Source organism: Mustelus asterias, chromosome 9 (genome assembly GCF_964213995.1).
Source record: "Mustelus asterias chromosome 9, sMusAst1.hap1.1, whole genome shotgun sequence".
In the NCBI taxonomy this organism is placed as follows: domain Eukaryota; kingdom Metazoa; phylum Chordata; class Chondrichthyes; order Carcharhiniformes; family Triakidae; genus Mustelus; species Mustelus asterias.
This window is the reverse complement of record NC_135809.1, coordinates 114,051,308-114,064,226: the sequence shown is the minus strand read 5'-3', so window position 1 is coordinate 114,064,226 and position 12,919 is coordinate 114,051,308. Positions and strand designations below refer to the sequence as shown.

Sequence of the window (12,919 nt, the reverse complement as noted above, 5' to 3'; positions counted from 1 at the left end):
GGTTCTGGGGCAGGTGGCACTTGTACAAGAAGGATGAATTATACCGTAAGAAATAATCAGCTGATTTTTGAGGCCTTGGGAGCAGGATAATCAGGGTAAAGTAGGATCCCATAGCGGTGGCACAATGTCTGCAGGCTGTCCACCTCCACTATCCCCACAGGTATTTTACCCATGGCAGGTGAGGCAACAGATGGACCACTCCACTGTTGGCCAATTGAAGTCCTTCAAGTGGATGATTAAGGGCCTTCCATTTGCTGGGGGTTTTTCCTATGAAGAGGAAGTCCACATCATGTCTGCTAGTGACTTTGTGTCTGGACCGGACTTATGGGAGGGCAATGAATCTTGTCATCATGTTAATTACATTGTTATGGTTTGTTAATGTCAATTACGTTGTTACAGTTAAGAGGTGCTGGGTATTAATTGGCTTTGAGTGCATTTAAACAGGGAATTCTCCAGGAACACCTTTTTTAATTTAGTTTAATAAGTTTCCTTTAAAAGTTTTTGATTTAGTTGCAGAGTGGCTGTTTAATTTTCACTTCACCTGACGAAGGAGCAGCGCTCCGAAAGCTTGTGATTTCAAACAAACCTGATGTGTTGATGCCCGCGTTGGACTGGGGTAGAGGGCACAGTAAGAAGTCTCACAACACCAGGTTAAAGTCCAACAGGTTTATTTGGAATCACGAGCTTTCGGAGTGCTGCTCCTTCATCAGATAAATCAAATAAACCTGTTGGACTATAACCTGGTGTCACATGACCTCTCACCTTGTCCAACCCAGTCCAACACCAGCATCACCTCGTGTTTAGTTTTGATTATTGGTTTGTTAAAAGAAGCATATCAATAGGGGATAGTAAGGACATCAGGTATGTGGGAGGAGAACCGAGTCAGAACAAGCCAATAAACTCTCTTGATAATGAAAAGCTCTGCAACTTGGTTTCAGCCTCACCAATCGACCTGATTATCATAATAGCAAGTGCCTCCTATTTGGGAACTTGTGTCCATCAGAGGATGCCCAACTGCTTCTCTTCTCCCACAACCCCTGCTGTCGGGGCCTACCAGCTTGGCCACATGAAACCCCTGGCTTAACAGTCTGGGCTCCACTGGAATCTCCTCTTCAAGATTGCCTGCATTCCCAGAAATGGCCACCATGGGGCAGGTATTCATAGAATCATGGAATTCCTATAGTGCAGAAGGAGGCCATTCAGCCAATCGAGCCTACACCAACAATAATCCCACCCAGGCCCTATCCCCATAACCCAACGTATTTACCTAGCTAATCCCCCTGACGCTAAGGGGCAATTTAGCATGGCCAATCAACCTAACCCGCATATTTCTGTGCTGTCAACCATTTGTTTAGCTGGCAGCTCTTGTAGGTGAGATTTCCTCTCCGATGGGGGCAGAAGGCCTGCCTCAAGCCAATAACAAGCTTGACAGGCAAAAAATGCCGGAATCTGATGGCAGGTAAATGGAGGCCTGAGCTTACAGATACACTGAGATCTGTCAAGCCCAGTTCAAAAGCCAACAATGGGAATAGAGGGATATGGTCCCTGGAAGGGTGCGGGATTTTAGTTCAGTCGGGCAGCATGGTCGGTGCAGGCTTGGAGGACCGAAAGGCCTGTTCCTGTGCTGTAATTTTCTTTGTTCTAGTAAATGTCGGAAGTTCTCCTTTTTGGAAAACGCAGGTAGTGACCCCAAGTTTAATATTTCTTGTAATAAATACCTTGCATCAGCCCAGACACCCTTCTCAAATCCACATTTATAATGTAATGTGCTGCCTGAAAGCAGAGTGGAAACAGATTTGATCGTAATTTTCGAAAGAGAATTGGGTAAATACGTGAAGTGAGGACAAGTGTGCTAGGGGAAAGAACAGGATAATTGGGTCTAATTAATAACTGGCACAGGCACAGTGGAACCACTGGTCTTCTATCTAAGCTGTATGATTCTATGAGAGGTTGGCATGTTGGCCCAGTGGTTAGCACTGCTGCCTCACAGCGCCGGGTTCAATTCCGGCCTCGGGTAACTGTCTGTGTGGAGTTTGCATGTTCCCCTCGTGTCTGTGTGGGTTTCCTCCGGGTGCTCCGGTTTCCTCCCACAGTCCAAAGATGTGCGGGTTAGGTTGATTGGCCATGTTAAGCTGCCCCTTTAATGTCAGGGAGAATTAGTAGGGTAAATACATGGGGTTGCGGGAATAGGGCCTTGGTGGTGTAGGCTCGATGGGCCGAATGGCCTCTTTCTACAGTGTTGGGATTCTAGGTGGCAGATGGTTCTGTGTGTTGTAAATACACCCTCCACCCTGTAGAGGTGCTACAGTGTGGCTTTTACATTGCCATTTTAAATATAAACATGAGGATTTATAATCTGCTGTAAGGACGCGATGAAACAAGGGCAGATGAAAAAAATGGGGACTCAATTAATTGTGTGTCCGTCGCCCAATTACCAGTCACCCTTGAACCCTCCCTTCATCTGAATGCCCCAATAATGCAACTTAACCGGGAGCGGGGGGGGCGGTAGATATTTAAAAAGAAAAGATTGTGGTATAACCTTTCACACTGCTGGACGATGTGCAGCTGGGACAGTGCCAGCAGTTTGAGGTGCTAATATTTGTTGTTTGCTGTTAATGTGCATTCCTGTTTCAAGTTGTGGCTTGTTTGGCTCTGAGTTGGACCCAATGCAAATCTTATCAGCGAATTGGGTGCAAACCTCAGCACTTCCCCAGGTTCCACATTCCTGTTCTGGGTTACGAAAGAACTCCGTGGTAGGCACAGATCTTTACAAGTGAACTGGGCGTTAGTAGCAAGGTCCAATTGGGACTCGAGTCACTCCACTTCCTCATCTACTTTTGAGTCAGACAGACATTCAAAATTATTACTCATAAACTCAAATTGGAACTGCCGTAAAGTTAGTTACAGGCTGGAAAACCTAATGACATCTCTGCTCTCTGCGCGTTCTTTAACATGTTGTTGAAGCAGTTTATTTCTCAGTTAGCAGAGGTTTATGTTGAGCTCCTTACTTTTTATTTGTATTTAGTGCCAATTTATCCTTCCTCCTGATGATAGGTGAGCGTCCTAACAGATCAGGTGGAGGCCCAAGGAGAGAAGATCAGAGACCTGGAGGCTTGTCTGGAAGAACATCAGCTGAAACTCAGCTCAACTGAAGAGATGCTGCAGCAGGCAAGTGACTCTTGCGATAGGGTCAAGTCGGTGCGCAGTTAGTGGAACTGTGCTTGCACCCCTAGCAGGACAATTTACTCTTTTAATTCAAAGCTGCTTCAAATGTGTTTTCAAAGCACAAAATGCCTCCCGGTGCCCTTTTATTTCCATGGCTTAATTTGAATGACGAGGTAATTTGCATTCAATTTGCAAAGCATTGGTAGGGACTTAGCATGTGCTCCCTCGCATGTGAAAGATTAAAAGTAGTTGATCAAATTGAGGTGTTTGTTTGATTGGTTAATGAGGTTGATAGTTTTTGTTTCTAAGTTTAAGTTCATTTATTAGTGTCACAAGTAGGCTTACATGAACACTGCAATGAAGTTACTGTGAAAATCCCCTGTTGCCACACTCCGGCACCTGGTCGGCTACACTGAGGGAGAATTGAGCATGGCCAATGCACCTAACCAGCACGTCTTTCGGACTGTGGGAGGAAACCGAGCACCCGGAGGAAACCCACGCAGACACGGGGAGAAGGTGCAATCTACCCTTATTTCTTCTCGTGGAAGGAGTGCAGACCAAGGGAGCATTAACTTAAAATCAGAGGAGGGTCGCTCAGGGGTGATGTCGGGAGACACTTCTTCAAGGAAATGTAGAGGACGCCGGGGGCTCTCGCCTATAAAGTGGGGATCAATTGAAAATTTCAAAACTTGAGGGCACCAGATTTTTGTTGGGTATTAACGATTATGGGACCAAGTTAAGTAAATGGAGTTGAGACACAGGTAGAATAGAAGAATTGTGCAGTGCAGAAGGAGGCCCATCGAGCCTGCACCAACAACAATTCCTGTAACCCCATGGATTTACACTGCTAATCCCCCTGATACTAAGGGGCAATTTAGCATGTCAATCAACCTAACCTGCATATCTTTGGAGTGTGGGAGGAAATTGGAGCACCCGGAGGAAACCCACGCAGACACGGGGAGATTGTGCAGACTGCAGGTGGTAATATCAGGTGGATTAGCAGTGTAAATCAATGGGGTTATGGGGATAAAGTGGGATTGTTGTCGGTGCCGGCTTGATGGGCTGGATGGCCTCCTCCTGCACTGTTGGGATTCTGCAATTCTCCTATCTGTGTCTCAACTCCATTTACTTACCGTGGTTCCATAATTATTAATACCCGACAAAAATCTAGTCGTCCATGACTGGAATTGAACCCGGGTCCCTGGCGCTGTGAGGCAGCAGTGCTAACCACGGTGCCACCGTGCCACCCTTTGGTCATAATCTAATTGAATGACAGCACAGGCCTGAGGGTTTGCCGGGCCTCCTCCTTAAGTCCTCCTCCTCTGTGAACAGAACTTAGGAGGAGGAAGCCCAAATTTAGCAGTCATGTTCTTGGGATTGAGGTCATTTGGTGGGATGGGCGTGTTTTTCTTTTGCGTTTGCCTGCATTGCCTTCAGAAAGTGCTGATTTAAATGGAGGTGTGTGTCTGTGTGTGTGTGTCTGTGTGTGTGTGTCTGTGTGTGTGTGTCTGTGTGTGTGTGTCTGTGTGTGTGTGTCTGTGTGTGTGTGTCTGTGTGTCTGTGTGTCTGTGTGTGTGTGTGTCTGTGTCTGTGCCTGTGTGTGTGTGTGTGCCTGTGTGTGTGTGTGTGTGCCTGTGTGTGTGTGTGTGTGCCTGTGTGTGTGTGTGCCTGTGTGTGTGTTAGAGAGAGAGAGAAAGTACAGCTCTGTGTGCTGGGAGGTAATAAATCTTTCTGAAGATTTGGTCCTTTTAAAGTTTTAAAAAAAGATTAAGCGGAAGTTGTTTTCTTCACAAAGGAATGTTGCTAAATTTACTCCACTAGCTATGTGAACAGCTCGAATATTTTCCTTTTTTTAAACACATAAGAAAATTGAAGAGATTTTAGTTCACCACAAACATGCCATTTCTCTGATTTGGGGGAAATGCTTTTATAGAGAGAAGTTGGAAATTAAACTACACTGGGAGGAGCAGGAGATGAAAGAGAACATTGTGGTTTAAACATGATTCTTCAGATACAAGCCTATTTTTACACGGTGTAGGTTTAATATGTGCTGAGAGCAATCTTGAATATATAGGACATCATTTACATTTTCTGGAGATCCTGAAATGTAAAAATAAACGTTAAATTATTATGAGTTTGTAATGTACAAAACGTGGCAGCCAATCTGGTGGCACAGTGGTGAGCTGCACAGTGGTGAGCACTGCTGCCTCACAGCGCCAGGGGCCCGGGTTCGATTCCTGGCTTGTGTCACTATCTGTGTGGAGTTTGCACGTTCTCCCTGTGTCTGCGTGGGTTTCCTCCGGATGCTCCGGTTTTCTCCCACAATCCAAAAGTGTGCGGGTTAGGTGCATTGGCCATGCTAAATTGCCCCTTGGTATCCCAGGATGCGTAGGTTTGAGGGATTAGCAGGGTAAATATGTGGGGTTATGGGGATAGGGCCTGGGTGGGATTGTTGTCGGTGCAGACTCGATGGGCTGAATGGCCTCCTTCTGCACTGTAGGGTTTCTATGATCTTCGCAAGGCAAGATTGCACAAACAGCCGGTCTTGGTTGAGGATTGAATTTTGGTTCGCACACTGGGAAGAATTCCCGATCCCTGTGAAAATAAGGGCTTGCATTTCTGTGTCCTGCGACCATCTTCCATGGGTCGCAGGACACACCAGAGCTCTCTGCAGCCAATGAAGCACTTTTGAATTGCCAGCACTGTTATACGGTCTGAACCAAGGCAGCACGTTTGCACAAACTGCATTGTGATAATGTGCCAGATGGTGGGTGGGATTTCCCGACCCCCCAAAACCGGAAAACCCACCCGAGGTCAACAGCTGGTCCCGTTCTCCCCTCCCCCACCCACCCACTACAATTCCCATGGCGGGCGGAATGATCAAATTCCCCCCCCCGACGTGTTTTTTGTGATGTTGATTGAGGGGTGAATACTCACTGGGTTGCCAGGAATAGCTCGTCTGCTCTTCTTCAAACGTAGTGTCATGGAATCTTTTGTGCCCACCTGAGAGGGCGGAGGGAGCCTCAGATGCATGTCTCGTCTGAAAAACGGGCACCTCCGACAGTGCAGCACTCCCTCAGTACTGCACTTGGGAATGTTGGCCAGAACTTTGTGCTTGGGTCTCTGGAACCCAACCTGAAACCACAAACTTTGGAACGAAAGTCAAGGTGGGCTACCAATTGAGTCATCGCAGGAATAGATCCGTGTATTTATCTTTGACCGGCAGAGTGGGGCCTCGGTTTAACTTATCATCCGAATGACGGCAGCTTCAATAGGGCGACGCTGCACTGGGGGCTCTCGGGCTAGCTCAGACCTGGAGAGTGGGGTTTGAACCCATAGCTTTCTAACTCCGATTCCGAAGCGAGACACCTGAACCACGCTGACTCTTCCTCTCCCTTCCCCACCCAAAAAAAACTTAGCAAACCGTAAAAAGGAATTGTTCAGACTTGCTGAAAAGCCTGGATAAAGTGTTTGTTGATTTTTAACATGATGTTGTGAGGACCTGAACGCAATATATTCAGCAGTTGGATTTTTTTTTTTTTACAGAATGTGAAAAAATATAAGACAGGATGACGTTAATAACCTAGATACATTTAACGGGAAGCTCGATCAGAATGTGAGAGAGGAAGGAATGGAAGTAAATGTTGATGGGATAAGGTGAAGTAGAATGGGAGTGGGCTCACAGAGTCTGGTTGTGCAGAACGTCCTGTTTCCAGACTTGATGGGCTGAATGGCCTCCTTCTGCACTGTAGGGATTCTATTATATGATTTTAGTGCTGTATCTAAAGTAAAGTTTATTTATTAGTGTCACAAATAGGCTTGCATTAACACTGCAATGCAGTTACTGTGAAAATCCCCTAGAAGCTACACTCTGGTGCCTCTTCGGGTACACTGAGGGAGAATTTAGCACAGCCAATGCACCTAACCAGCACATCTTTGGACTGTGGGAGGAAACCGGAGAACGTGCAGACTCCACACAGACAGTGACCCAAGCTGGGAATCGAACCCAGGCCCCTGGCGCTGTGAGGCAGCAGTGCTCAGCACTGTGCCACCGTGCTGCCTTTGATGTGACGTGTACTGTGGAAGATATTTAGTCGTTGCTTCCTTTCCCTCGGCTTGGGAGAGCTGTATAACATCTGACTCAACACCAAGTTCCTGAGCTCAGGCCTGGTCTGCTTTACTGCATTGCGGCCTCAGCTGTACCTAGCTTCTAATCAACACCCAGGGCACGGAGAGGGTGGAAGGAACGGGAAGCTGTGCCACTCACTACTAGGCCATTAACTGCTCATTGCACTCCTCACAGTAACAACCAGACTGAGAATGAGGGGCAGGAAAGTTGGTCATGCTTCCCACTCACCATAGCTCGTAGAATGATTCCCAATGCAAGTCCAATTGGGTGATCTCCGCTGCAATGCACCCAGTATTAGAATGTCAAGATTATAAACTTTGACATATTAACCAAGTATTAATGGGCTATTTAGCACCGTGGGATTGGCCTCTCAAGAGTCGTCAATATCTTTTGCAAGAAAGGTGAAAGCAAAATACTGCAGATGCTGGAATCTGAAATGGAAAATGCTGGAAAAACTCTGATGAAGGGTCATCCAGGGTCATAGATGCTGTCAGACCTGCTGAGATTTTCCAATACTTTCTGTTTTTTGTTTCGGAGAGAAGGGATGGCTTCCAGTCTCCCTTGCTCAGTGGCTTTCTGTGACAGTCACCAAGCACAGCCAGATGTTCTCCTTGCTTTTTCGGGTCTGGAACACACTGCCTGGAAACGTGGTGGAGACCGGTTTAATCGAGGCATTCAGGAGGGCATTAGATGATTATTTCTATAGAAATAATGTGCAAGGGTATGGGGAAAAGGCAGGGGAGTGGCACAGAATCACATGCTCGTTTGGAGAGCTGGTACACACCTGGTGGGCCGAATGGCCTCCTTCTGTGCCATGACTGTGAACAAAAATCTGCATTTACATCGTGCCTTTAACTCAATATCGCTCTGATGCAATTCGCAGGAGTGTTGTCAAAACAAAATTGATATTGAGCCATATATTAGGACAGGTGAAATAGTTAAGTTCCAGGTAGAGACTTAGAAAGGAAAGTGCTGGTGAGGTGGAGAGGTTTAGAGAGGGAATTCCAGTGCTAAGGACGCAGGCAGCCAAAGGCTCAGCCAGCAATGGTGGAGTGAAGGATGCGAATTGGAGGAGTGCGGAGACCTCAGAGGATTGATGATCTGGGAGAAACTTAGGCCAGTAGGGAGTTTGGTTCCTTCCTGCTTGGGTTAGCAGTTGGATTCCCGAATTAAACCGCCGTGGAAAAGCCTCTGAAGCCACTTCACATCCAAGTTAATACAGTGGTGTATTAAATTATCCCCATGGCCGTACTGTGTCCTTGACAGTTTAAATATAACCCAGCTACTTAGTTCAAAGCTGTGCCTCAGTGGTAAGAAAGCCAGTTTTAGCTACTCCTGGTATTTGCTGGGATTAGAAGTCCCTTTGCACTGATCTGCTCTCACGGAACAGAAATCAGCACAGATCCAAAGCTTCTAAACTTGCGACATTCTTCCTGTTCTGAGCCTGCTGTGTACAGAGAAAGTAAGTAAAAGGCCACTTGTGCTTGTTGTTCCCATGGGGGCAGCTTTGTGTCAGTAAACATTTCCAGTTTGGCATGTTTCATTTTCAGATTTCCTTTAGTGCCGTGCTAGTCTAGTGCATTGTCCCTTCTCGCAGTGGAAGAAAGGGCTTCTTTGGGACCGCTACAGTGCCTTTCAGCACCTCGGGAGTTTCCAGAAGCGCTTTATAACCATTGAAGCACTTTCGAAAAGACCTCGCCGTTGTCGGAAAGGAAGCAGCCAATTAGTGCACAGCAAGCTCCCACAAATGGGGCAAAGGCCTAGAGGTATTATTGCTAGACTATTAATTCAGAAACTCAGCTAATGTTCTGGGGACCCGGGTTCGAATCCTGCCACGGCAGATGGTGGAATTTGAATTCAATTTTTAAAAATCTGGAATTAAGAATCTGCTGATGACCATGAAAACCATTGTCGATTGTCAGAAAAACCTGTCTGGTTCACTAATGCCCTTTCGGGAAGGAAATCTGCGGTCCTTATCTGGTCTGGCCTACATGTGACTCCAGAGCCACAGCAATGTGGTTGACTCTCAACTGCCTGTGAAATGGCCCAGCAAACCACTCCATTCAAGTCCAACGAGGGATGGACAATAATTGCTGGCCAGCCAGCGATGCCCATGTCCCATGAATGAATTTTTTAAAAAAGCTATGAGATAATTGCCCAATAGGTTAGTTTTTAATGATGTTGGTGGAGTGATAAATATTGGCCAGTGCACCAGAGAAATCTCCCCTCCCGATCAGAAAGCTGGTGACCATGGGATCTTCTATATCCACCCTAGAGGGCAGAGCGAGCCTCGGTTTGACACCTCACCAGACAGTGTAGCACTCCATCAGTACTACCCTCATTTGTCATTCTAGGCAGTGCGCTCAAGTCTCTGGCAACAAACTATTGACTCAGAGACAAGTTTAGGATCAGTGACCGGGATTTTGATTCCTGCTCAAAATCATAAAATTCTTACACTGCAGGAGGAGGCCATTTGGCCCATCGAGACTGCACCGACCACAATCCCACCGAGGTCTTAACCCCACTAATCCCCCTGAAACTAAGGGGCAATTAACCTATCCAGCACGTCTTTCGGACTGTAGGAGGAAACCGGAGCACCCGGAGGAAACCCACGCAGACATGGGGAGAACATGCAAACTCCACACAGACAGTGAACCAAGCCGGGAATTAAACCCGGGTCCCTGGCGCTCTGAGGCAGCAGTGCTAACCACTGTGCCACCATGCCACCCAATGGACCCTTGGCCGGTCCGTCAAATCTTCCATCCCACCTGCAATGATTCTCACCGCGGGCAGGACCAGAAAATCCCGGCCTCTTGAGTCATGCCTGACTTGTGGTAAAATAAGAAATTAGCAATAGCTCTTGAGGCTGAAGGGATCAAGGGATATGGGATGGGGTGACGGGGTCAGGATATTTAATTTGATGATCAGCCATAATCAAAATGAATGGCAGAGCAGGCCCATTTACTCCTATTTTCTATATTTCTATGTAATCAGCAGTAATACATGAAAGGGTTAGAATGAATTCTGTCAGAAGTTGTAATAGGATGAGGCTATTGTGAGGTTGCCAGTACTGAACAGTTTCACATGACTTATTAAAGGAAGCACTGTAATGAGCATGTTTAACATGGAGGCTCGAATGGATTAATTGCTTTTCAGTTCAACAACTAGTTTTGAAGCGTAGTCACTGTTGCAATGTAGGAAAAGTGGCCACCAATTTGTGCACAGCAAGATCCCACAAATATCATCTGGCCATTGTCGTATTGCTCTATTTTACTGAAGTTGATTTAGGGATAAGCATTGGTCAGGACGCTGTTCTTAGAATTGTGACCACTTTTTTGATGTTCACCTGACAGAAGAAAGATAGGGCTTTGGTCTAGCGGTACCCCAGCAATGTAGTACACTCTCCGTACTGCGCTGAGAGATGTTATTTTGCTGAAGCTTCTGGAGTGGTACTCGAGCCCAGAACATTTTGACTTGGAGACAAAAGTGCCAGCCACTGAATCACAGCTCATAAAAGTGTCCAAGGAAGAGCACAGTTCTATTGTCGCTTATACATCACTGTGCTTCAACTGTGCTTGGATGTAATAGTGGCTCAGACATCAGGTCTGGATCAGATGATTGAAATCTTGTGCACTTACTCTATGCTGAGTGCAACTCCAGTTCAGGGCCAAAACGAGTGTGCAGTGCATAGATAGAGTCATAGAGGTTTACAGCATGGAAACAGGCTCTTCAGCCCAACTTGGCCATGTCCCCCCTTTTTTAAACCCTAAGCTAGTCCCAATTGCTTGTGTTTGGCCCAATAGAGGGTGCAACACCATGGGGACCCTGATTACTGTAAGTATTTCAGAGTTTGTCGGTGTTATGCTTCTCTCTGCGCTCATCAAACAAGTTGCACTCATACAGCACCTTTAGAATCATCATAGAATCCATACAGAAGGAGGCTGTTCGGCCCATCAAGCCTGCACCGGCAATAATCCCACCCAAGCCCTATCCCCGCTAATCCCCCTGACACTAAGGAGCATGACCAATCAACCTAACCCGCACATCTTTGGAGTGTGGGAGGAAACTGGAGCACCTGGAGGAAACCCACGCAGACATGAGGAGAACGTGCAGACTCCGCACAGCCAGCCACCCATGGCCGGAATTAAACCCAGGTCCCTGGTGCTGTGAGGCAACAGTGCTAACCATTGTGTCACCGTGCCGCCAAGTCACCCTGTGTTTAATGACTCCAGGCATGTCACAGGAATGATTAACGAACAAAATTTAACATCAAGCCACAGGAGTAGAAATTAGAACGGATGACACCGACAGCTTGATCAGAGATATGCTTTAAGGGCCTACCTTGGAGGAGGGAAGAGCAATAAAGGAGTGGAGGGGTTTAAAATGAGGGAATTCCCAGCTCCAGCCAGGAAGCTGAAGGTTCGGCCCCACTCCATGGAGAAGTGATTAAAATCAGGATGTGCGGAAGGCCAGGATTGGAAGGAGTTGCAGAAATCTGAGGGTTGAGGGGCTGGAGAAGATTATACAGATGGGAGGGATGAGGCCAGGGTGGAGGGAGAGTTGTGGGGTAGGGGGGTGCAGATTTGAAATCCGAATTGAAGATTGAAATTTTAAAATCGAGGCGATAGAAATGGAAATATGACGGGGCAGTGCGCTGGGCAGTTGATCCGATAACCGATGGTTTAACGTCTACAGCACCGTAGCCCACCATGAAAACCAGAATGGGAATTTTAAAATCGAGGCGTTGCCAGACTGGGAGCCAGTTTAGGCCCGTGAGCACAAGCGCTGCCGGGTGAATGGGGTTTGGAACGAGTTAGGATATAAAGCAGCAGGAGCTTGGAGGAACTCAAGTTTATTGGAGGGTGCAAAGTAGAAAGCCAGCCAGAAGAATACCTAAAACAATCATAGAACCTAAAATATTTACCCATTTAATTCAGTCGGGCAGCATGGTCAGTGCAGGCTTGGAGGGCCGAAGGGCCTATTCCTGTGCTTTAATTTTCTTTGTTCTTTGTGAAATGAAAGCCCAGCTTGTGCATGCATCTAGAGTTCTGTCCCAATACCAAGGCACAGGTTTCACCAGGCAGGAGAGTCATTAAGGAGAGGGCATATATTTAGGTAATTGGCAAAAGAGAGATGAGAACTTTTTTTTCTCTTTATAATGCAGCAAGTTGTTCTGATCTGGAATGCACTGCCTGAAAGGACGTTGGAAGCATAACTTTTAAATGGGGATTAGATAAATACTTGAAAAGATGATGCTGTGCAGGGCTATGGGGAAAAAACAGAAGGGGGAGTCGGACTAATTGGATATCTCTTTGGAAGAGTTGGCACACGAACAATGAGCCACATGGCCACCTCTGATTCTCTGTTGTCAGATAGTTTTGGGAAAGAAATTAGCTCTGTTGAGCTCTGTTTGGCAGGGGAAACCTCTTTATTGTACGTGATCAGACTCGTTGGCTTATTAACATGGGAGATGTGTTAACAGACTGACACAAAAATGTTCTTTTCAAATAACCAGGTTTTTTTTCTACCCTTTGAAAATTACCAGGAGAACCGTCCTTAATGTGACGGACAGGCATTACATAAACTCTTGGTTTTGATATTTCAAGAGATCAGCAAAACAGTGGG

At 46.6% G+C, this 12,919-nt stretch overlaps 1 protein-coding gene across 2 annotated transcripts in view; it reads left to right on the top strand.

The window, feature by feature from the left end:
• ppfibp2b (PPFIA binding protein 2b) overlaps positions 1-12,919 on the top strand; it is a 299,033-nt gene that overhangs the window by 178,540 nt on the left and 107,574 nt on the right. For both annotated transcript variants that reach the window (XM_078220899.1, XM_078220900.1), the window contains one exon: positions 3,055-3,168. In XM_078220899.1, coding sequence (XP_078077025.1) covers positions 3,055-3,168 — 114 coding nt within the window. The remainder of the gene's footprint in view (positions 1-3,054; positions 3,169-12,919) is intronic.